Source organism: Myotis nattereri (genome assembly GCF_964212035.1).
Source record: "Myotis nattereri genome assembly, chromosome: 18".
NCBI classification, from domain to species: domain Eukaryota; kingdom Metazoa; phylum Chordata; class Mammalia; order Chiroptera; family Vespertilionidae; genus Myotis; species Myotis nattereri.
Window position 1 is genome coordinate 39,591,315 of NC_138093.1, and position 26,648 is coordinate 39,617,962.

The 26,648-nt window shown below is 39.2% G+C and overlaps 1 protein-coding gene across 3 annotated transcripts in view; it reads right to left on the reverse strand.

Moving 5' to 3' along the window:
- DCAF6 (DDB1 and CUL4 associated factor 6) overlaps nt 1-26,648 on the reverse strand; it is an 83,688-nt gene that overhangs the window by 13,672 nt on the left and 43,368 nt on the right. Inside the window, exons 11-16 of one of the 3 annotated variants that reach the window (XM_081112418.1) lie at nt 26,428-26,583; nt 19,098-19,157; nt 8,784-8,901; nt 4,271-4,383; nt 2,310-2,396; nt 1,143-1,470 (exon numbers count right to left, since the gene is read on the reverse strand). In XM_081112418.1, the coding sequence (XP_080968544.1) occupies nt 1,143-1,470; nt 2,310-2,396; nt 4,271-4,383; nt 8,784-8,901; nt 19,098-19,157; nt 26,428-26,583 (862 nt within the window). The remainder of the gene's footprint in view (nt 1-1,142; nt 1,471-2,309; nt 2,397-4,270; nt 4,384-8,783; nt 8,902-19,097; nt 19,158-26,427; nt 26,584-26,648) is intronic. The other 2 variants (XM_081112419.1, XM_081112420.1) reach the window with 2 other exon arrangements.

Below are 26,648 nucleotides of genomic sequence, written 5' to 3' on the forward strand. Positions count from 1 at the left end.
AATTCGTGCACCAGTAAGGCCCCTCAGCCTGTGGGATCAGGCCAAAACTGGCTCTCCGACATCCCCAGAGGGGTCCTGGATTGTGAGAGGGTGCAGGCCAGGCCGAGGGACCCCACCAGTGCACGATCGGGGTTGGGGAGGGATGCAGGAGGTTGGCCAGCCGGGGAGGGTTCCAGGGCATGTCCAGCCCATCTCGTTCGGTCCTGATTGGCTGGACCCCAGCAGCAAGCTAACCTACTGGTCAGAGCATCTGCCCCCTGGTGGTCAGTGAATGTCATAGCGACTGGTCGACCAGTTGACTGTCTGCCCCTGGGTGGTCAGTGTACATTATAGCAAGCGGTTGAGTGGCCTTAGCATATCATTAGCATATTATGCTTTGATTGGTTGAATGGACAACCAGATGACCAGACACTTAACATATTAGGCTTTGATTATATAGGATTGACTTCAGAAAGGAAGGGAGAGGGAGAGAGAGATAGAAACATCAATCATTGATTGGCTGCCTCCTGCATGCCCCACACTTGGGATCAAGCCCAAAACATGGGCATGTGCCCTGACCAGGAATCAAACCGTGACCTCCTGGTTCACAGGTCAATGCTCAACCACTGAGCTACGCTGGCTGGGTAGCAATTCAATTCTTTATCATGGTTACAATATTTGTTCTTTGGTGCAATTTTTCAGTGTCTAAATTACTAAAATTTAGTAGAAATCAGAGAAAAACAATGTTCTCAAAACAAGAACTGCTAACACACTACCTTATCCAGTGTCAACAGAAAAGCAGATACATTGAAGAGTAAAAAGTAACCAAAAACCTGCTAAAGGCCAGGATGTCCACAGGGCAATATGATGGCTAAATATACCCCTGACTTCACGACCAAGTGCTGGGTGTACCAACGTTCCTCTCTCCCATCTGCAAGCTGAGGAGCAGCCTCAGTGCCAGAGAAACAGCGGAGACTGCGCTCCCTCTTCATGCACACTCTGCTCAGAGAAGGTATCATGTGAAATGATTTCGTTTGAAAAGCTCCGTAAGTTTACATCCTTAGAGAAAGCAACTGCCCAAAATGGAGACTCTTTTATGTGACTTCAAAGAAAGCCTGTGAATTATACTTTTTACAGTTCATTTTAATTAAAAATTTACCAACCTGTCACCAGGTCCTGATCGATACCTGGCACCTGGGATCAGGACTGGGTCATCGTCACTGTCATCGGTGTCCTGGAGAGCAGAGTCTGTGGCTGATGTTTCCTCGGGCGGCACGGGCCCCACAGCTTCCGTCTGTGTCTTGGGCTCAGCATCAAGGCTGCTGAGATGGGCAGTGCTGTCCGCACTGGTTTGATCCGAAGTCCCTGGTTCCCAGCCTTTCTCAGACAAAGCAGTGTCTTCTGGAACCCCACAAGGACTATCAGGATTGAAGTCGTTCCTTTCTCCTGAGCTGGAATCTGACGGCTCAGATGAGAACTTGTCTGAATGTGCTGTTGGAAGATAAAGTAGTAACAGATGGTCACGTCGGCAACATTGACTATTTCACCTAACTTCAAAGCTGACACAGACATTTCCTAATATAAAGTGTATATGTATGTATGTATGTGTGTGTGTATTTCCTAATATAAAGTGTATATGTATGTGTGTGTGTGTCACCATGACGCGCACTGACCACCAGGGGGCAGTTGCTCAACGCAGGAGCTGACCACTGGTGGTCAGTGTGCTCCCACAGTGGGAGTGCCACTCAGCTGACTGCCGGGTGCCAGACACCCGGCTCACAGCTGGTGAGTGCAGCTGCTGCAGCTCAAGCCTCTCCCACAGACACTCCCTGTGCCCGCCCCTCCCCCATCCGAACCAGGACCGGGATCGGGACCGGCATTGGGACTGACTGGGCGCGAACCTGTGGCCGCTTCTCAGTCAGGGGCATGCCAGTATCGCCCTAGGGAGGGCGTGTGGAGGCCGCAGTGGAGCAGCGCAAGCCTACTGAGTGGCTGCAGTGGCAGGCACAGCGGGGCTGGCATGAGCGGGAGCAGCACAGCGCCTGGCCAGGGCTCAGGCTCCTCCCGGGCCAGCTGCCGCTTCACACACTACTACATCCCTCGGGGGATACTGGACTGTCGGTTTTGGCCCGATCCCCGCAGGCCACGCTGAGGGACCCCACCGGTGCATGAATCCGTGCACCGGGCCTCTAGTTATTTTATAATTACTTTCTAATATAAACTAAAATATTCCCTAAACTGAGAGGAACATTCCACAACACATCTATTTGGAAATTACTTCTGACTCTAGGAGACGAACACTTGAAGCAACTGGAGAGAAGACAGCTCACCTGTGTCTACTTGGCTCTGAACTGTGCTTTCTGCAGATGCACCTTCCTGGGACGTGTTCACATCCTCTGAGGATTCTTCAGGAGCTTCTGGGAAATAAACCAAATGATCATTAAATCCACATTGTTTTTTGTGGGTTTTTTTTAATCCTCACCTGAGGATATTTTTTTTCATTAATTTTCAGAGGAAGAGTGGAAGGGAGGGAGGAGAGAGGGAGAGAGAAAGAAAGACATTGACATGAGAGAGACATCGATTAGTTGCTTCCCACATGCGCCCTGACTGGAGCTGGGGATCAAACCTGCAATCAAGGTATGTGCCCGTGACTGGGAATCAAACCCATGACCATTTTGTGTGTAGGCTGATGCTCTAACCACTGAACCAAACTGGCCAGGGCCCAAACTGTTTTTAGGAAAGTAAGCTCCAACTTAATACTCCAGCTCTCTTATGTACAAGTAGTTCTTAACCCTTTGGGGGCAAAGGAAACTTTAGATACTCAGATGAACTTCCCCTCAGTATGACACAAATACAGACACGCACAAATACAAACACCCTCAAGGAGGGGTGCCCAGCTGTGCCCTCAGCCTCTTCCAGAGGTGCTGGACCTTTGGGAACTAACTCTGTGTGAGAATACCTGGTGACAATGATGCCTCACAGCCAAGATGACCTGATCTTGCTTGTTTCTAATCGTCACAAAAGCTAAACTTAATAGAGTATTTTTCAGCTCCTCAAACATTTGGCATAATCTGAACTATCATGAACCAATAGTGCAGTTGAGCCTACTTTAAATTCTGTTTTGCCCATTAAAAACACTTACAGATCTCTTTTTTATTCCTGACTGGACATCTGCTTACCTAACTGGACAGTTGTCTTACATATATTTAATTCTTGTAAACTCTGTTACACTGAAATATCTGTTCACTTCTTAAGAAACAGAATTCATTTATTCCTTCATTCATCAAATATTTATTGAGAATCGACTGTTTCAAGCTCTTTGCTAAACTCTTTCATATAAGCCTGCAAATTGTCCCCTCGGACGGTCGTTTGACTGGGAGTTCAACCGCTTGCTATGACGTGCACTGACTACCAGGTGGTGGCGTGGAACATGGCAGGCATCATCAACATGGCGCTGGCAGCGGGCAACAGTGGAAGCACTGCCGGCCTTGATGGGCCCTGACAAGAGCAGGACCGCGGCAAGATGGTGGAGCAGGTGAGCGGGTGGCGCCAGGTCAAGGTGGGTGTGAGCAGGGGCCCAATCACCTCACAGATGGCGACCAGTGGGAGCAGTGGGGGGGGGGGGACAATTGATCTCTCCACAGGCGGGACGGTGGAGCAGGTGAGGGGGCGGTGCCAGGCCAAGGTAGGGTGCCAGGTGGGGCTGCAGGGCTGTGAGTGGGAGCTGGGGCTGCGAGGGTGGGGGCGTGAGCTGGGGCCCAATCTCCACAGGCCACCCTGAGGGACCCCACCTGTGCATGAATTCGTGCACTGGGCCTCTAGTATTACATAAAAATATTCTAGGAAAGTGTTCTGAAAAAGTCCCTAAATGGCACTTCCTGTATGAAACATGATTCACTGATAACTCGTTTAGATCATATTCCTTCTTTTCCTCCATAAAACACATACACACTGAAAAAAATCAAGTCAGATACTCTGAATTCCACTGCTTGGTATAAAAACGGCAGGTGATCCAAACTGACAGTGACAGTGCACACACTGTCAGTGCGGTGACCACGTTTCCTGGCCATTTGTCCACAGAGGGAAACTGGGTTGCACTGTGATGCCCCATGTGAAATGCTGACAGTCCCTTCCTGGTGAACCTGTTACCTATTTATCAACAGTAAGAGCTAGACTAGAGGAAAAAGTAATTCATTAAAAACAGGAAACCAAGGGCACCATTGAGGGATCAGAAAAATGGGTGGACGTCCATCACTGGGGACTGTGACGACAAAGCACGGCCACAGCTCACCTGTCTCGCTATCTCCTGCTGGAGGCGGCTCCGAGCTCTGTGGGGCCAGGGACTCCTGACCCTCCGGTTTGCTGTGGGTCCCGTTCCCTCTAGAACTGGAGGATGTGCTGCTCCTGTCATCGAAACAAAGTGAGTGGTCCCACCAGTAAGTTAACAGTAAACAAAAATTCAGGCTCAAGTAAAATGTAGGGTGCATTATTTTAATAGTGCTTATAAAATATCACTTTTGATAATCAAGGTGACTACTCTAACCTCCTTATCTTAAAAAGGAGACCTAGAAATACAAAAGGACCGCTTCCACATTGTTTTAATGCATCTATGATCGGCTTCACATTTCTACCCAGCTCTCTCTTGAATTTTATAACTTAATTACATTGTCTCCCTTATCCTCACTCAGGATGGTTCACCCTAATCCTTATCGATTCTACAGATTTTGATCATATGCCTGATTAGACTTTGTTGTTCTAGCCTACTTTTTTTTTCCCCCTAGGCTACTTTTAAATTAATACTTTAAAAAGGCCTAGACATTTCTTTGGTCTTTGCACTGGCCTCTGCAGACCACTTCCAGTTTGGACTGTTGTTCAATATGGCAGGTGACTGGGCACCAGTTTGTAGAAGCCCAAGACATTTTCTGGGTTAGTTTTACTACCCACCTGATGATAGCCATAATTCTGTTAGCATTTTTGGTGAGAGCAGAATGCTAGACCAATTTAAATAAACCACTTCAATGAATTTCTGTGACGGCCAGTCATGGCATCACATATTATAGGGAGGGAAATGAAGTGGGAAAGAAAATCAGAGGAAAATGTATCTGACTCCAATTAAAATTAAATTAACAGAAATGCGACAATTTCTCAAATTTAGAATAAATGTGAACAAGGAAATGAAACTTAAGAGTTACGATAACTTAAAAACCATTAATTATAGACAAGTAGCAGTGACTCAGTAAACAATACAAATTATCATGAAATTTTTGGCCAAGATTTTATAAAAAATGCTTTTAGGCTAATTTATTTTATAAAAAATGCTTTTAGGCAAAAGTCAATTTATTTTTTTTAAAAAGGCATCCATGTATAATATGGAATTAAAAAAAAAAAAAAGAATGTGTATCCATCTGGGTATATTCCCAGAGAAAAATGTCAGAAAAAACAGGCAGTGGCGTAAGTGTCATTTCAGAAGCATTATTGTCAGTGATTCTTTTGTGTTTTTCTGTAAATTCTGAATTCTTTTTTGCAATTAATATGTATTTCTTTTTAACCAGAAAAAAGTATATAGTCACTTGGGTAAAGAGAAACTAATGTATTTCACTGAGAAAACTATGACACAGGCATAAATAAAATGCTCATGTATAATAGTTATGATGATTAAAACATCATGGCACTGATGTAGGAATTGAGAGCCATTAGTGGAAAAGACAAAGTAACCAAGTAAGTAAATTTAGCATATGTTAATATGGCATTTTAAATCACAGAGAAATGAAGAGATTGCTCAATAAATGGGACTGGGACAAAGGAACAACCATGTGGAAAAATTAAGCTATAGCTCTATAGCACACTTTATGGAGAAATACGTTATTGAAGGGCTATACATATAATTTTTGATATAAAATCATAGAAATTAAGAGGAAAACAAGAAAGCTTTCTCCCTAATCCTGGGAAGGACAGGCTTTTCTAGGCATGAGCTCACAGGCTGTAACCGTAGAGCAAAACCACCATAAAACTGAGACACAACCAACGGGGGGAAATATCTGCAACAAAGGAAAGTCAATGGTCTCACCCCACTCACCCCCGTAAGAAATAAACACCTTTATAATTCAAGAGGAAAGAGACAAATACCGCACAAGGAAACTGCCAAGGATCTGAAAGGCAGTTTACAAAAGATGGGACTTGAGCTAAGGATTCTTTAGGGCTTGTCAATGTGCTGAGTGCTATGGACTTTTTCTGCTTGGTCGCACTAACTCTACAAGCACCTCTGAAGTGGGTTCTATTAAATATGCCCATTTTCAGGTGAGAAAACTGGAGTCCAAGCTCTTAGTCCATGGGCTCTACTGCCTCATTTGTCCTCAAAGAAACTAGACTAAGAGTAGGACGCTGTGTGGCAGAGATGAAAAAGACTGCATCCTTTCTTGAATTTTTTTTTTTACAATGAATATTGAATACTCTCATAATCAGAAAAAAAGCTAATTACTTATTTGATAAAGAAATAAGAAACTGGTGAGTAAGAGAATATAATTCATAGTCAGTTTTTAGAGACGGAAAAGTTCAAAAGAAGAGGGACTGAACCTTTTTTTCTTAAAAAAAAAAAGTGCTCAGATGAGATTCTTTATAAGAAACCAGCCCTTCTGTCCAGAATCATGAGAATAGAAAAGACAAACAGAATAAGGATGATAATCTTCTGTGATCTTAAATTATATATTAAGAGAAAGGGCCAGAGATATCCTAATTTTAAAAAGCAGAGGTCAAACGCTAGGGCTCATAAAGAAATTCTATTGACTGCACCTTCAAATACATATCCAGCATCCAGTCTCCTCTCATACCTCCCCTGTGCCGTCTGCCCAAGGCACCACTGCCTCTCACCTCGCTAGTGCCACAGCCTGTTCTCTGATTTCCCATCACTACCGATGGAACTATGTCTACACAGCAACCAGATATCCTCTATCTTTCAAATGTCCTCCTCACTTACTCGGCTGACCTTTTCTGCCACTGCTCTCTCCTTTGGTCACTCCACTCTGGCTATATGCTTCTCTTACGGATCCTTACACATAGTAGGTCTGCTCCTGCAGAGCCTTGTGCTGGCTTTCTCTCTGCTCGTCCCCAAGCTGTGCACAGCTCACTCCCCATCCTCCCAATGATGCTGTCCACCCTGTCAACAAACCTCGTCTGCTCTCTTTTCTTCCAGAGCACTTAGTACTCTAATGTATTATACAATTCACTTATTTATTATGTATATTGTCTGTCTCCTCCACCTAGAATGTGAGTTCCTACAGGACAAAGGTTTTTTTCCCCCTATTTTTTTCACTGATGCACTCCCCATGTCTATAATAGTGTCTGGAACATAGAAAGTATTCTATAATATTTGAATATACTACTTAATCAAAGATTTTAATGTAAAGTACATACGCACATAAACACAAATAGAAGTCAGTGAATTGGAATACATAAATATTATCATATGGACATATAATTATATATTAATAAATATATAACTACATTATATATTATTTATGCATATTATATATACTAACATATGTAACATAATAATTATATGGATATGCAATTAAGTATGCTAATATATTAATTATGTCAATTAATATATTGGTTATTAAATGATTAATTACTATATATAATATGTAGTTATGTTAATACATAATTAATGGTATATTAGGAAAGATCAAGTTACTTTTATATTAATCAATATTAAATAGCAATAGTAATAAATCTAAATAAAAATGTTGGAGGCACTCTGAAGCAGAAGGCCATGAGACAGTGGGAATGAATATAAGAAGCCTACATAACTGATTTTTTTTAAAGAGTAAGATTTAACTAGGTTAATGGGAATAAACATAATCAGAAATATCATTAAAGAGAACCTATACAACCATTAAATATAAAGCTCAATCTTACTAGTAATCAAGTAAATAGAAACAAATGTTATTTTAAAATCAAATATACAAGTTAAAAATAAATGAATATATTGAACATTGGTCCAGAGACAGCAAAATGTGTACTTTCATATGCTGCTAGTAAAACAGAATGATACAAGATTCTTTTGAAAGTAATTTGGCAATATCTTTGACCTATATATAGTTCATTTCTGGAAACATATCTCAAATCAGTATTCTTAAAGGTAGGAAAAAAGCCTGTAAACAAAGATATTCATTATAGTCTTATTTAGTTAAATAAAAAAGAGGATAAACAAATTCACTGCCCAATTAAAGAGAAATGATTAAGTGCACTGTAGTACATTTATTTGATGGGCTATATATAGGTAGTAAAATAACATTTATGAAAGCTAAGTAGTAACGTGAATATTCATTATACAGTTAAGTCAAATAAATGCAGGGGAGAATTGAGTACATTCAACACGATTAAAATTATGACTTAAAACTCAAAACAAAAATCATACACACACACACACACACACACACACACACACACACACACACGACCAAGACTACAAAAAGCTCCAAAATGCTAGGTTTATTATTTTTACACAAATGGTCTATAGGTGATTAATTCTTTTTATCTTTGGCATTTTCTATCACAAGGAATATCCCAGAACTAGCAACATCAGCATCACCTGGGAAGTTTCTAGAAATGCAAATTCTCGGATCCCTCCTCATTCTGAATAAACTCTGAGTAGGGCCCAGGCCTCTGTTTTAACGAGCTCTCCAAGTGATTCTGAAGCACACATTATAGCAAAGCAAGGCACAAACATGATGAAGTGCTGCAAATAGTATCTAACAAAATCCTACAAAATGGCTAAGAACATCTTTACAAAAATATGAACTTACCATTCATCTGTAAAGTTCAGTTTTATTGTGCTTGTAGTTGTTCCTTCTGTGCTGTAGTGCAAACTTAAAACTGGTTCACCTGTCCCTGGTTTGGGGCTCAGCTTTTCATTATTGTTATCTGAAAATTGTGTTTAAAACATTTGAAAAAGTCTCTGAAACCAATAAAAGATGACATTTCCTAACATTTATAAAACTTAAATTAGGTTGTCCTCATCATAATTCTCACATCTGTTATGGTTCTCACTTAAGTTCAAGGGCAAGTGTCATAGAAACACTCATATTTCAAAGCCGCACTGCATCCTGTTCTAGCCTTGTGTACATGACTCCCTTGGATTCAGATGGAAATCAGACACATTTGAGAACCACATTTCATCATTAGGGACTCAAAGAATATTAACATGCAATGACATAAATTACAAACTGGCACTTTTATTTAACAGAATGCTCACGATTTTCTACTTCAGTTGCTATAGCATCAATAGGAACTACCACGGGCTCCTTCAGAAACAATGAGAGGATGCAAGGGCTCCAAAAGGAAACTGTTTCAAATTCATAGACATAAACTGGGGGAGGAGGGAGAAAAATCTCCGGTGCTTTGTAATCTTCTAAAACTCTCTGTTATTAGAACATATGTTTTGGTATTTCATCTCCACCTCCTGGCTATTTTGTAAGGAATTTGATCACTAAATTAGAGAAATGGGAATTTCCCCCTTAAGAATCTATAGGTGATTTCCACGACATACTTCTATTACAAAGAACAAAATATTTATAAAATGGCAAATAAAATCAAGAAACCCTATAGAAATTGATATAGACCACTTCAAAGCCACCCTCCCAAGTATGGATATTCAAGTGCAAAATTAAATAGGGCTTTAAACTTTTTCTTTTTTATGATGAATAGCAGCTTAGGGGAGCATTAAAATACATAGGGAATACAAATTGCTATGTAATCAAACATGTCCCATTTCTGCCAGTGCCTGCGGAAAGAAAACTCTTCTGTGATACAATTGTTTTCTTGATACCAGTTCGAGGAGTGATATAACAGTATAAAAATGAGCTTTGTCTTATAAGATAACAACAAAAACTGTAACAACTTAACAAAACCCAAACCACTTAGGCTCCGTGGTCCTGAGGTCCACTTTATAATAAAGGACTTCTGTCTTTTCGAATTCTGCTGAAAGACACTAGCACACTTAAGAGAGAATCTCAGAGACTCTCTGTCTAGCTTTCATAATGAGAGAGAACAAGTCAAAAGACTTCTAAACAGAAGTGGAGGAAGGAATGGTGCAAAAATACCGTATTTAAATAGACAGGACCCACCACCACCCAAAAGCAAAAAGCTCTCCGAGATGGCCACTGTTAACTAAAACCTTCTTCCTGAGGGTATCTACTATAGAGTTACCCTCTACTCTCTCATGAACATAATCTATATACTGTAAGTCATGCCAAACACAGTAGTACTCATTTAATTTATAAAATGACTACAGTTGACGTAAGTTGTTGGGAACTCAGCAGTCTGTATAAAATTGTCCCCTCACTATCTAGGCAGAATGCACTCCTCTGTCAGCTACAAAACTTCAGACCCCCAAATCCAGGCATCTCCTTGTAGACCACACGTAGTCAGGGTGTCTCTGGGCTGAAACACTACGCAGCATAGAACCCAGTTTCTCCAAGCGAGGTATGAGTGGGAGGGTCTCTCTGAGGCCCTTGCCTGTTCCATCCTGCTCTTCCCAGTTCAATGCTCCTCAGCTTGATCATTACAATCTATCAGGTTGAGTTTTCTCAGAAATAGAGTTCCCTGGCTTACTAGTAAATTCATTCATAATTTCTTTCTGATAAAGTGCATATTTTAAGCTACAAATGTGTAAGAAAAATCTGCTTTAAAGAACAGAAATATTACATTTGTTTTATATCTACTGCATTTGAAAAAAATATTTATAACCATTTTAGTTTTCCCTATTTTGCTCTATTTGTTAGAAGTTGGATCAGCACGTTCTAAAAATGTTATTACTGAAAGCCTTGCTTACATAATGCAGATACATACTACTTAAGACTTCTGCTAAACAGGTAGAGATTTAATTTAAGAGACATAAGGTTAGAGCTTCACCTCAACACACAAACGACACTATACAAGGCACCAGCATGACAGTAAGTAAACACACTAACTACTCATGTCTCGGGAAAAAGATGTATTCTTTTTTCAACCTTTGTAGCACCTGTCACCATCTCCACTTTCCAGATGATGAAACTTTTCTCCAGTTACCTAGTTTCCTGCAATATGAAGTTCCTACTTATTAAACTGATGTGGAAATAGCTTGACTACAAAGCACAAGATAGAAGTGCCTGAATAAATAACTATTTTGATTCAGAAATATCAACTGTTACTGCTGTTATTCCTCAGAGGGCTGTGTAACCCATTAATTTAGCAGCACTACTGTAACTGATCAACATCCTGGTAGCCACGCTGTGACTCTGGCGCCAGAGCACTGGACAACTGAAGCATCTTCTTCCGGGACACTGAGAGACCTCACTGTTTCTTACTCCTCTGACGACACCAGAGGAGAGTAAGTAACTAGAGTGCACTCAGCACAAAGGCAGTGCAGTGGGGAAGTCACTTTGACCTTGTCTGACGCTGCTAAGTCTTCAGGAGCCATTCTATATTGCTTAGTGACTAGTTATGAAAAACAACCTATGACGTTAGTAGCTCAGCAAGCTCTCAATCAAGGCAAATGACACCTATTTAAAATACATGCTTCAGAAGCACAATAATCCTATATAATAAAAGGTTAATATGTAAATTGACCAAACAGCAGAATGACCAATCACTATGACGTGCACTGACCACCAGAAGCTCAATGCAGGAGCTGCCCCCTGGTGGTCAGTGCACTCCCACAGGGGGAGCGCTGTTCAGCAAGAAGCCGGGCTCACAGCTGGCAAGTGCAGCAGCGGTGGCAGGAGCCTCTCCTGCCTCTGTGGCAGTCAGACATCCCCCGAGGGCTCCTGGACGAGATGGCGCAGGCCAGGCTGAGTGACCCCCACCCCCCATGTGCATGAATTCCATGCACTGGGCCTCTAGTAACCACATAAAAATCAAGACAGTGTATGTCCTGGAAAGACTTCATTTTTCAGGGTTAGAGGTGAATAGTCAATATCATAAAATTCTTGACAAATTTAAAGATCTCTTCCAGAAATGGTACAAAAGCCCTTTTGTCAGGCGAATGCATTGGCTAAGAAATTTCAATATGGGATGGAATATAATTTGAAAGTAACTTATTTCAACTTTAATTGTTTAATTAGGTATCTTCCAAGCCTTTCACAAAAGAACCACAAATTAACTTTTTTTGGTAATGCATGTTTTCAAACCATTTAATCTGTGCATTTCTACTATGAGATTATATTCACTTGTGGTTCTAAACACACATGCTCAAAGACATACCAAAAAAATTAAGTGTGCTAACAGTAGTACAAAATATACTATTTAGAAACTAGGTTTGTATATCCTGTTTATTCCACGTCCTAAATATTTCTTCAATCGCTTCACCTCTCTCCTACTTTACTTCTATCACTGGGTCAGAATCTATTACCAGGAGAACCTCCTACATGAGTTAGTCTCTAGACAATTCTCCCTACTTGTGTGGAACAAACCAGATCAGGCTACACTCCATAATACACACCCTCCATTAGCTTCCTGATAGTCTTAATATAAAATCCCAAACCTGAAAATGTCCAAAAGATCCTTCCCCATCTGGGTCCTCGCCCTCTCTTGATAGCATGGCAAGCTCCGACCGCACCGGTTGCTTCCAGTTATCAAATGTGGTTACCAGTTACTTCAGGCCCTGCCCATGCGGTCCCTGCTCCCTTCACCTGACTTAGCCTGACCCTCTTTCAGGACTCAGCTGCTAGGCCCCTACCAGAAGACTCTTTCTTACTTGTTCCCCATTGAACTCTGCTATTTTCTCTTTATGACACTCATCACACTTACATTTATTTGTTCATCATCTGTCTTAATGATCACAGATGATGAGCAAAGCATAGTCGTAATGATTACAGATGCTGGAGCCAAGCTGTTTGGGTCTAAATCACATCCCTAACACTTAGACCCACTTCCTGTGTGTGACCTTAGGCACACTTAGACTAGTTTCTTAACCTCTCTTTGCTTCAGTTTCTTCATCTGGAAATGGGGATAATAACACTCCCTACTGTATGAGGTTGTAGTGAGGATTAAGTAAAGTAACCAAACAAAAATTCCTCAAAGTAATATTTGGCACACAAAAAATGCTATAGAAGTATCTATGTTGTTGTTATTATTACAGTTAATTGACTCTCTTATTGTTAATAATAGTGTTATTGTTCATCAACTCTATATTCCAAGCTCATGAAGCATTAGCTTTATTCACTCGTGCGTTCTAGTGCCGAGCCCAGTACTTGCCACGGGTAGACAGGCATTTAAATATCAGCTGAATTAATGAAATAGACATTTACAAACATGGCCCACCACTTATTGCACTTGTCTTTACATATTTCTTGGCATTTTGGTTTCTTCTCCAGTAAGATGAAGGTAGTATTAGCATTTATCTCATTAAATGAGAACAAATGCGATAATGTATATAAAATTATGAACACATTCAAAAACTCAAAAAATGTCAGAATTTTTATCACAGACAATTCTGAGTTAAAAACAATTTAACTGGAGATATACTGACTTGGTTAGCAGGCAAGCGGAGCAATAAGCATGTGCAGGAAAACTAAATGGGCTTAACTCCCAAGAGCACACACACAGGGGCCTGCTCTCTGAAAGTCCACGTCTCGCCACTTCATGTGACAAAAGACCTCCATGAGGACCCGCTTTCGCCAAACCAAACGAAATCCAAAGAGGGCTTTTGCTTTATGAAGAGACACACTGGCATTTGTTTTGCATGAGCCACGACAGAGGCAGCGTGCACCTGAGCAGCAAGGGGCTCCATGGTCCCGGAACCACTCGGAGCCACACTGGGCATCTCTGGCACCAAGCCGCCAGAGCTCTGCACTGTCGGTGGGCATCTGGGCTTTATCTCCATTGATTAGTGCTTCCCTGCTTTTACAATATGTTGGTGTTATTTTAGGTTTTATGTATTATTTGGTATGATTTGGTCTGGAAACGCTACAAAACTTTTCCATATTAATTAATGGCAATTGCATCTTATTTTATGCCATTTCGGTTTATGAAGACTTCATAGGAACCTCTTCTTTCAGAGAGCAGGGACCTGTGTATCTCTACCTGGACGTACCAGACTTAGGAGCTGGGGAGAAGGGCCTAAGTTACTTCATTCTAAGCACCTAAGTGATGATTAGTTCTGAGGAATACAGAAAATCTAGAGTGAAGTCTGATTTTACTATTTTTCTCTACAATTTAAAATATAGTATCTATAAATTCCAGTGTGATGAACACTGTACTTATATTTACCATTAACACAGCAGGCTTCAATTATTAGATATTTATTTAATGAAGATGAGAATTGTCAGAGTGAATCTAGTGGCTATCTAAAATATAATTTGATGCAATCTAGTCAAGATGATATTGCTAAAATAAAATTTCAATTTGGTGACAGGTCCAATTTCCCAATCTACCTAATAAAACTAGTAAATCTGTTTCACTGGTCTCTGATCATTCAAGTCTCTTTCTGTAAGTAAATATTTATTAACATCAAAAGAAGTTTGGCCCGGCCAGCATACTTCAGTGGTGGAGTGTCAAGCTATGGACCAGGAGGTCATGGTTTGATTCCTGGTCAAGGCACATGCCTGGATTGTGGCTTGATCCCCAGTGTGGGGCATCCAGGAGATAGCCGATCAATGATTATCTCTTATCACTGATGTTTCTATCGCTCTCTCCCTCTCCCTTCCTCACTGAAATCAATAAAAATATCTTTTTAAAAAAGAAGTCTGCTTATGTAAAATAGTACCTAGTAGATAGTTAACATTTATATTTTTAAGCCTGTGAATTAGCATTCGTATCTCTTTAAACCTGGAATAGAAAGTGTCTGCCTATAGGCTTAAATTGTACACTTCATAGCATCATTCATTGACTTCCGCTGCGGGATAGTCACCGGGATGAATACAAAACACGTGCTTTAGTCATGGCTGAAATGTAAAACTCAGGCAAGTTATTTTCCTACACCCTCTCAAAAGTTAAATGTGAAGATCACAGTTTCCTTTTGCTGCTGTTGTTGTTTTAATAGAACAAGGAGAAATTGCTGGCCTAAATATTTTTAAGAGGAAAATTTTGTTAGCTTTAATAATATAAATAGGCAAGATAAATAATGTCAGAAAAGGACTTTTTTTTCATAGACATAATTAGAGATATAATTAAATAAAAACTACTCATTAAGGCATACTATTCAAACTAAACAAAACACACAACAGATATCATTGTTACCAAATGGATTTTCTAATTAGCCCAGAAGGGCTGTCAGTGTGTGTACACACAACCCTAACTTCGGAGAATACTAGAATATATTTTACAACAGGATTGAAACAATATGCATGTTGTACACTTATTTTCTTACCATTTTGTTTCTTAAAAAAGTATTTTGATAAAAGAATAAAAACTATGGAGAAAGTATGACTCTCAATATTTAGACTAAATATATTTTTGTTTCTAAAATGTTGTACTTTTGTTAAAAATTCAAGATAAATAAGCAAAAACAGTAATTGCAAACAACCAGTTCAATAATGTTTTCATAATTAATGAAAGAAAAACATTTTTTTTCAGTGAAGTAAGCCATTAAAATTTAAAAATTTTTCATTAATAACATTTTTATCCTTGGTAATAACCTCAAATAAAGAAATATATTTATTACCATGGAAAATTAAATTAAAACATGTAAAAGCACCTGGGGTTAATTATCAATTAAAAATACATTAGTGTTTCTTTAAAAGTATGGCAATCTAAAATATGCTTAAACAACCATTAGTTAGAGATATATTCAGAAAGAAAACTTATTAAATCTACAACCTGTTCCATTCTACAGTTTTGAAACTCACCCCTTCCCCCTCGCCCCCCGCAAATATTACATTTCCTATATCTTTTCATTCCTAATTGAGCTTACTGAAAGAGTCACCTACAGACCAATGGCTCTACTTAAAAAAAAAATCTTTCTCCTCAAACCACTGCTCTTGGCTCCATGCCACCACCTCACTGGAACTGCAATGCCAAAGCAATCGATAACCAGCCAACTGCCAACGCCAGTGCTTCCCATGGCACCACTGACCAGATGCCCTTGACTTTGGAAATGGCACCCTTTCTGCCCCTCCTGTCTCTCTGATCACTCCTGCCCGTCTCTGAGCTAGATTCTTTCTCTGCTTGCTCCTGCTTCGACTCCTCTTTTCACTCACCCTCTTATCCTCAACAATCTCATCACTCCCACCTGGAAAGTGGCGATTCCTAGTTTTTATCTCCTCCTCAGACCTCTCTGGTGACATCCAGAATCACATACCCATCCAACTGTCTATGAGATTGCTCCATGTGGAGATCCCAAGACACTTCAAACTCAACATATGGAGAAAATTGCATGTCTCTTTTCCCTTATAAGGAGCTGCTCCCCTGAAATCTCTATCTTGGCTGATGGGATCACTATTTACCACCCTCTAAAACACCTGGATACTGTTCCTTTTTTAACTAAGCCGATCTCAAAGTCCTGTTAATTCTGTTTCTTAAATATTTAAGAAATCTGTCGATTCTCATTTCCCACTATCACTGCCTCAGACTAGACGCCTCACTGCCTCTCACCTGGACTGATGCAACAGCCTCTTGGTCTTGCTGTTGCCAATTTTACTCCCTTATCAGTCATTTAGAATGCTGCCAAAATGATCTTTCTAGTACATAAATCTGGTCATGTTTCTCCCAAGCTGAAATAACTTCTATAGCATTTCACTGCTTAAAGCATTAATTCATGTATTCACTCATCTAATAAATAACTCACTGTGAATGTGTAACATGTGGTGCTACACACTGAGTACATTGTGAATAAAACAACATTTACAGAACACGCAGGAGCATGAAACAATCCCTAAAGTGTGTGATTACAAATGTTGACAAATGCAATGAAGAAAAATAGATCAAAGAGAAAGGGGAGAACTGAATGGTCCTGTCAGTTTTGAGAAAGTGCTATCTAAGTGTGGTTTGCTAAGTGGCTGAAGGGAACGCATTTTTGGTAGAGGGGAAAAGAAGGAATCTGAGAGGGAAAGAAGCACTGAAAGCAGCTTATTTGGCAAGAACTTAATAAGGGTGAGGAAGAGTTATCTAAGATAAGGCTGGGGAGACAAGGGCCAGGTCATGTAGGGCTCTGTAAGGACTCAGGTTGCTTTGAAGGACATAGGAACCAATTACAAAGTGTGAGGCAAATGAATGACGTGATTAGATTTACCTTTTTAAAAGTCCATCCTGGCTGTTGGGAGAGAACAGACTGTAGCCTGAGGGTCACCTGCATTAGTCCAGGTGAGAAAGACAGTGGGGGGAAGCTTAACTCTTACAGCAAAAGTTATCTGCAGGTAGTATAAGCATGTAAAAGGCATTTAAAGGCCCAAGATTTAATTACTTGGCTGACTGTCCATCATTAGCACATTTCTGCTCAGAGGACTTACTACAAAGTTGCACTGATGATGGTCTATCATGGGTACAGCTTCTGGCAGACCTACTCAATATCTGACATTTCATACAACACCTCTACTTGTTTGACCAAAAGACATACATTGTCAACAACCCCCGAAACATCTTGATTTCTGCCTCCAAAACAGTCTACCAAAGTAAATGGCATTGATGCAAAAATCTGAGCATTGTCCTTTGTCTCTTTCCATCATATCCCATATCATATGTAAATTAAGTACCAACTTAAATTGAATATGATATTTAATATAATTCCATGGAAATTATTCCATGTGATTTTATAGACTATGAAGCTGGCTACAAACTCTCTGGTAGTAACATACTCTTCACATTCAGATATACTTACTAAGAAAATTACTTGATTAGAGAGCAGTTTTAAACAGTAGTAAAATATAAAATGTAATGCCACTATAATTGTACTTAACCTCAAAGTAATTATTCTTCATTGTTAATACCACTACAATAAATATATAAAAGTTTGCTTAATTTCTTAGTTTTTAAATTAATTTACCAATTCATTTATTCATTCTCAAGAACCGAAAAACTGCCCGGCCAGCATGGCTCAGCATGGCTCAGAGAGTCGATCTATGACCCAGGAGGTCAAGATTCGATTCCCGGTCAGGGAACATGCCCAGGTTTGGGCTTGATCCCCAGTGTGGGGTGTGCAGGAGGCAGCCAATTAATAATTCTCTCTCATCGATGTTTCTGTTTCTCTCTTTCTCTTTCTCTCTCTCCCCCCCTTCCTCTCTGAAATCAATAAAAAGATATTTTTAAAAAAATAAAAATCAGGACAGAAAAAACTGTAGCATAAAACCTACTTGTATAAACAATAATTTAAGATTAGAAGTACGGGAGTTTTCCAATTTGCTTTAAAATTAGTTTCTGAATATTTCTCCAAGGAGATAATTAAAATTAGATTTCCCACCAAACAGGTTCTTCAGCAATATTCCACTTCCCCAATACTGCTTGTGAGTGAGGCATCCTGCGTATGGAAACACTGAGCCAAGTAAGCTTACGGCTTTCGAGCTCAGTTTTTTATGACTTTTTGAAAAATGTTTGTAATGACTATCTCATCAGGCTCTGCGCCAGGCTCTGAGGCTGACTCTGCACCTCTCCTGCTTCCAAAGTGCAGGCAGGAGGTGGAAGTCCTTTCCTTTCTATCTGTGGCTTTGGAGCCTCAGGACTGTAACTCATAACTGTATTCCTTACAGTTACAGCTATCCAGAGCTTACCCACCAGAAAAGTGAGACATAAAGCCAAGCATCATGACTATAGCAATGTAGTAATATAGAGTACTATCATGTTTAAATAACCTTTTCTAAATTACCCACTAGGTAATATGCTAACCTCACATCCACAGTTCTACACAATTTTATGATGGATACCTAGAATAAAAAATGGATATACTTTATATCCATTATAGTACTGGTATAGGAAGAGAATTCAATTTGGAATAAAGGGCCAAAGGTAGAAATTAACATAGTTTACATAGAACATAATTTGTATAGGTCAAGAAGGCCCCTTGCACAGTACCACCTAGGGCACTTTAGCCCACAAATACTGACTCTTAAACCGTAATGGAAATGGAACACTCTGGAAAAGGGGAGAGGATGGCCTATGCACTGCAATAGAACTATGGATGGCGGGCATAGCACATCTCCTGTTGCACGCACCCTGTTGCTCGTCAAGTGACATGGATCCGAGCTGTTTGTTAACCACAGAAGAAGGAGAATCTGAAACAAAAATGAGATTTCCACTTAAAAGTAAGCAGCAGACAACTGCACAGCAAGGTCATGATCATATCTAAGCTTAAGAAACAAATGACCAGGGTGGGGACAGAAGTAAGACTGCGGTGTGTTCCCCAGGCAGTGAGTATGCAGGGCATGTGCTTGGGATATGTTATTCCAGGCAAGCAGGTAGCAACTTTGAGAATGGGCTGAGAAAGTACCCTTCTACTTCCATGCATATACCTTTAATCAAATTCACGCAGCGCAGGCAGAAGGGGCACGGGAGGTAAAACAGAAATGGCTAACTCTTCCACTAAACAGTAGACTTCTTGTCCTTCTTAACCCCTTTGCCAGCTCCTTAAGGTGAGTTTATTCTGGATTGGAGGATTCAAGCATGAAATGAGGTGCTCACTACACTTTGCTAGATGTTGCTTGTTATACCCTGAGCTGAAAAGGAAGCTCAAGTGAAGATGTTAGACAAGAAAATGTTTATGAAAGAAACATTCAGTGAGGGCATTACCAATACAGAAATAGGTAACTTTAAAACTCTGGGATGTATTGTGCATAGTACATCTGTACTCTGTAAAATCAGGCTTCTTTAGGTGCCTGGTGGGGAAAGAAAGACAGGCAAGAAGGCGGCTTAATGGTCTGGCTTCATGCTGCTGTTCACCTTGGCTCCAAAAAGAATATTTTATTTTTATCTTTGATACACTGAGTTTCTATGGAAGAATTTACTTTATAAATGAGCGCTACTGTTTGAAAAACACTGGTACAGAGGGGAGGCAGCATGATAAAATGGGAAGAGCAGTCGTCTGGAGTTAGTCATTTTTTATTCTATTCTGATTCTGATAATGAGCTCTGTGACATGGAACAAGTCACAACAATTTTAGGCCTAAACTTCTCCTTTCCTCCTGGCCATCCTGGGGACCTGGTAACCTGAGCAAGGCACTGGGGAATAGTGGGAGGTGGCTGCTATTCCTGGCTTGGGTTCCAGTGTTGCAGGGGAGCTACAGGAAAAGGAAAAATGTGGATAATAAGAACAGCTTTCCCTTAAATGTTTCTAATCTCTGGAGCTCTAGTACTTAGCAAGTTCTGTTAAAAAAACTAAGATCTAGGATTGTGGCTGGTCAGTCCCTGTTCATGATGGCATCTGATGCCCCCTAAAGTAGATCTTCTGAGTTAAGAGTGTCCTTAACATGATAGCAAAGTTTTCCAATATATCCTGGATTCTCAGCAACTTTATATCACTTGACTATCTGTACATTTAAAAGTCTGAATCCTGCTGCTAGGACCACTTGTATCAACTTTAAATTGTCCACCTTCTGACATAATCGGTTTGCTCAATACGTTTTTGTATTGCTAGATTTTGACAGAGCATGGCCACCATTTGAATAACAGCTTTACTTATCCTTACTTATCACCTCTTCATCAGAACATTCTGTTCAACAAATCTGTACCACACACACAAAAGGAAGTAGCAATGACAGAACTTCAATCGGTTCCCTAACTCTTCATGCTTTCCTCTCCTTTATGAGACTGCTTCTCATTTACCCATTGCAGAGTTGGATACAATCCTGTTGTTTTTGAAGAAGAGATAAGTTGATTTTTACAGAAAAACAAAATTATATTCTTTGAAGAAAAACATAATAAAAATGAGAGTCAGTGAAATAAATATTGGAAAATCCTCCTAGAATGTCTCCTATGAAATATTTTCCATCCCTTTGGATACATTTTATTGTGCTCTCATTTCATGATGAAGATCCTTATAAACTCTCCAAGCAATCTCTTTACAAATCTTTAATTTTTCCATAAACTTATAGAACGTATAAATGTTATGAAGTGTGTCTTATTTAATTATTAAAATAAAATTTAGGAAGAAATAAATTTCTAAAAAAAACCCCCAACTTTGATAAAGGATCTAGAATGCTGTCATTTTCATAAAATTGCATATTTTTAAACTGTTAAAAGGATTTAGAATATGAACAAAGTTTATGTTAAGACAGATACTATTAAACTAAAAGGGTTTCCTTTTGGTCTCCCAGTCTGCCATGGATATTGCGTATATTCAGGGAGCTTTTGTTGTTCCTCCCATCTTGAAGACCAGCATTTAATAAGCAATCCTTCTTGTCCATTGCTTCCCTTCTATTTGTAATCCTAGTGCCCTGCAGCTATTTTTGAAAGGATCATTTGCATATCATGTAAACATTTGAAGTGATATGTTTTTATACCACTAGGTATTCATAAATACCATACTCATGACTTCTACTTAGAAATATTTCTAAAAAATAACTCAATAACCATCAGAATAGCTTATATTTCAAAAATCCGCTTATTAGCTCAATGCTGCTTGCTTTAGTTTCCGTACTCTACTCCATCTCTCTGTGCGACACCTTCTGAAAGGCACCATCACAAAATAATTATCTAACCATATGGTGCAGCAGTAATTTACTACAAAGCACAATATGGCCTGTCAGCTTATTGGAAGGGTCTAGACTAGAATGATATTATTATTTTTAAGGTCAAGATAAACTTTAAGCAAAAGCTCATTCAATAATAACTCAAGCTGTCTCATGCCAATTACTATATGTTTCTGAAAAGTTTGTGGTTTGGTCTTGAGAAAGTTATTTAGCCCTTTGACGTCAGAATCTTCTCAACTATAGAAAAAAAATAATGAACTTAAGTCTGACAGGTAAATAACAGGGACTCTTCAGTCAGCCAGGCTCCCTGGGTTCAAATCTGGCTTTTCTCCTCAGTACTGTAATGCTGGGCAAGTTATTTAACTCCTCTAAGTCTCAGTTTCCCCATCTGTAAAATGGACATGGTAGCTACCACACACGATACTTAGAAGATTTAATGAGATAATCCACGTAAACTACTTAGGTAGCTCACAGAAAAGGGTTAATTCATGGTATTATCACTTGCCTGTGTTTCAGAAATATAGTATTAAATGAAAACGGATGACAGGAAGCTGTTCTGAAAACCATGGAGCATAGCCTCATATGTAAAGTTCTAGGAGAATCATCACTGCTTTGCTTGGATTCCCATTCAAGGTCGTTATGGAGTGCTTGCGGGGCTAGGTCAATATTATATCAAATTTACTGTGGCCTATGCTATAAACACTAAAACGTGGATGGAGTGCATCCACCTGAGAAGCGCCACACGTGACTGTGATCACGGACACTGGGGATCTGGTGTTAGAAAGAGCCTGTTTGCCCGGGATCGGGTAAGTGCTGATTTTTTCCAATATGGCTCAGTTTTGAAAAGTTTTTTTTTTGAAAATAATCACCAATGTTCTATACCCTTTGGGGGGGTATAAAAATTACGTTTTTCCAGTCAGCAAAACCGTGCCATAAAGTGAAAAAACAGTTCCTACCTGACCCTCTCTAGGCTGGCTGCCTGCTCCAGTGGGGCTCTGTGGTGGTCGGGCCAGTACCAGCAGACTCCACAGGGTGCTGTCACTCTGAGCAGGAGCTAGCAACCCATGACTCCAGGGGACCTGAAATGGAAAAAAAGAGCTGGGTTTAAGATCAGCCATATGCTGAAGGCCTTTGCCATAGCTGTTTGCGGCATTCATCTGAGAAATACACACACAGCTCATTCAAAGCCCCAGATGCTATCAGCCTTATGGGGCCCTGGTAAAAGCATGTTTGAGGTAGCAAGTGAAACATACTATGATTAGGATAGTACATTATTATGTATACTATTCTACTTAGGAGTATAAAAGCTTTTTTATACTATCTAACCCATCCTTATGCTATCTCTGTAAATTATGGCCAGTCACACTATCTAAATACAGCAATAATTGGGAAACTGAGGCATAAAGCAGCCAAATGACCTGCCCAAGGTCATCTAGTCATAGAGCCAGGGACAAGATCTCAGCCAAGTCTAATACTCAGACAGTAATCTGATGAAGGAAAATTCATTTCTGTATGATTAAAAAAAAAATCATTGAAAGGCTAGAAATGAGTTATGGTGTATTTCCAAAAAGTGTAGGAAAAATGCTGTTTTTTAAAACACTAAATAAAGTAAAAACATATCCTGACTGAAAAATAAAATGTTTGAAACTTAGCCATGTAGACTTGTCATTTATAGGTGTCAAAATTCTTTAAGAGTAGTGATTTCAAAATGCACTTCAGGGAGCAGCAGTGACCTGGGGGAGGCATGAGGGGCAAACAGGTGAGTAATCTTCCTTATCTTCCATTATGCTGAAATCACAACGGGTCACTTTTGTCTATTTTGTCTTAGAACTTCTATATGAGACTGGTACAAGGGTTCACAGTTGAAAAGAAAAAAAAAAGAGAGAGAAAAATCACTGTTTAAACATCTTTTAACATCTATCTTCCAGAGCTCATTTTAAACAGCAATTTTGAAACTGAAGGTGATACCATTTGGTGCCTTCGAATGATGTTTTAGTTTTTACTTGCCAAGAAATACTGGCAACTAAATAAATATATTCTATCTGGGATTATCATTAACTAGCGTGAGGCCCCATCCCATTAAAATGTAGATTAGTTCTACCAAGTGATTTAATCCCACTCTCCTATAGAAATTAGGTATGTTCATCTTACACTTAGCCCTTCACAAAAGATTCTCATCAGTCCTATCTTTTAAAAAGAGAATAAACTGTTTGCTAGACAATGTAATAATTCAGAAATTCTACAGTTGTGAAAATTGTTTGGTTTCCATATTATATTAATGTCTCCTTTGAGTATCTTATATAGATAAAATTTAAATAGGTGAGAAGACAATAGAAATATCATTTACTGACAGTATTATCACTCATTGATACTCTAAATATATCAAGGTATAATGAGAAAATACAGATTTTATATATGAGAATTGCATATTGCTTATTGTTATTAAGTTAAAATCTAGATACTTTCTCTACTGATAGAAGTATTTAGTAGTAACATCTAGCGTGAAGGAATGGACTACTTAATGCCCATAATATACATACAAAAAATTGTATTTAATCACTAAGTATAACAAAATGTTTTAATAGTTTTTCAAATAAAACCTATCTCCCTGTTTAATTTCATTCCTATTCTATATTTCTATAATTTATGTGTTCTATAATAAAGAATGTTGTATTTCCCCCCTCATATCAGAATTTAATAACTGAATAAAATATATAGATTTTATTAGTTGTCCTGTGGAATAAATGACAACCCATAGTTTAATGGTTCTTGTAATTACCAAACAGTATTCCTGTGACATGTGGAAAGAGCACTGTTGAGGAGCCCAGGGCATGTGCAGAGTAGACAAATGCTATGTCAAAAGCATTTGAAATAGATGAAGACCCCACCTTTAAGTGAGGGGAGCGGCACACCTGGAGTGGCAACACCAAAGGTCTCTGATACTGTGCATGTGGTCAGCCTCGGGCCCAAGTACTTTGTTTAATAACAAAGAAAAGATAACACATTTTTGAACTTCATAACTGAAAAGGTGTCTACTCAGCTTCAGCTTCTTAAAATTTCCACAAATATACTGGTTACCAAACTAGATACTATTTACTAAAAATGATACTTAAGAGTTGGGAAAATAGCATCTAATTTCACAGAGACTATATAACCATCCTAAAGTTTTCTGATTTGAAAAAGAACCTTCTTCCCTTCAAATTGCTTTCCTGCTGCCCTAACCAGTTTGGCTCAGTGGATAGAGCGCCAGCTTGTGGACTCAAGGGTCCCAGGTTCGATTCTAGTCAAGGGCATGTACCTTGGTTGCGGGCACATACCCAATAGGGGGTATGCAGGAGGCAGCTGATCAATGTTTTTCTCTCATCAATGTTTCTAGCTCTCTGTCCCTCACCCTTCCTCTCTGTAGAAAATCAAAAAATTAAAAAAACACACCAAAAAACAACAAATTGCTTTCCTGCTAATGTAGACAGCTTTGTTTTATACTCCACTTAAGTTTCCGTATTTTTAAGACACACACACACACACACAGACATTTGTCTTCTTATTGATTTCTATGTTGCCTATTTTTTACTTCTGAAATAATTTAGCTAAAGTCTTATACAAGCACAAAGTCATAGCAAATGTTTTATTAAATGCCATGATTGTAACCTAATCAAATTTTTTTGTTAGTTTCAAGTATAGGAAAAGGTTCCTCTATAATAAAAACCAAATAAATCAGAGACATCTTTGCCTGACTGCAATAAAAATCAGGTCCAGAATTTGTTCAAAACAGCACACCTATATTACAGTTATTTAAATCTGTTTTATTCCACCATGGTATTATATAATGTGCTTCTGTTATCAGAGTGCTTACTGGACTCTCTAAAAGTTGTCTAATTCTACCAATATGCAAATTAACTCCAAGTAATTATATCAGAGTTCTCAAAGCAATTAATGCCCAAACTCACCACCCTCATGGTAGTAAAGTATAATAATCTCTTAGTATGAGAATGCAGACACACTTTAGTTCCTAAGCAGAGATTTATGGAACCTAAGACAATACCTACAATATAGGATACGCAGTACCTGTGATCCATCTGGAAAGAGTTGAAAAATTATTTTATGCTCTATCTTTCATCAATTCTCTCAACAAATGCTTACTGAGCACCAAAAGCTTTCTTGCCATAAAAGAACTGGGCCAGTAAAATACTCCAAGAAAAAGAGAGGTACAGATAATTACTATCTCAGAGTTTTAGAGCATCAGAGCAGGACCATAAAACTGTGGAGTACATCTGCTGTCCTACATATCAGAAAGCTGATTATGTGTAGAAGAGGTAAGTAAGTAGATACTGAAAATGTTCAAATAATTACAGAAGGGGATGACTGAGTCAGTATGCTAGTATGGCCAAACAATACTATAACTCTAAAATCCAGCATAACTACATTTATATGGGAATAGGAATACTGGTTAACTTTTAAAGCAAAAAAAAAAAAAAAAAAAAAAAAGAAGAGGAGCAGCTAGGAGTCATATACATAGATAGCATTTAAAGGTATAGGAAATTGCAATAGAAATATCCATGGAAGCTCAAAATTCAATAGATAATTATTAGAAAGTAGTTCACTGACTATAAAAGCAAAAAATATAGCCCCTCTCCAAATATAAATAAAACAATGCATTATTTTATATTCCCTTCTGGCAAATACTGCTGCCAGTGTGTCTCTCTAGCTATGGGATGACCACCACCACCCTAGGCAAGAAAGAGGAGAAGCTGCAAGCGCATCAGCTTTTGTTTCCAAGGGGAAGGGAAGCGTCTTACTACACAGTAGCAGTGTTAAACACCAGCTCCACCAGCTACGTAAGGACACTGTATGCTAATAACCTGCAGCATGAGGGTCTTGGGCGGGGCCCTCATGGGAAGCCTGACCGGAAGTGGAAGGCGCAGCCAGCTCCTGCTGCCTCTGCTGCTCAGCCTTCTTAAGCCTCAGTTGGTACAGCCGCTTACGGAGCAAAGCTATCTCAGGCCCCCTTAAAAATTCTGACACAGATAGGAAAAGAAAGGTGAAAAGATAGTAATAAAACAGAAAATAGCAAGGATCTGAT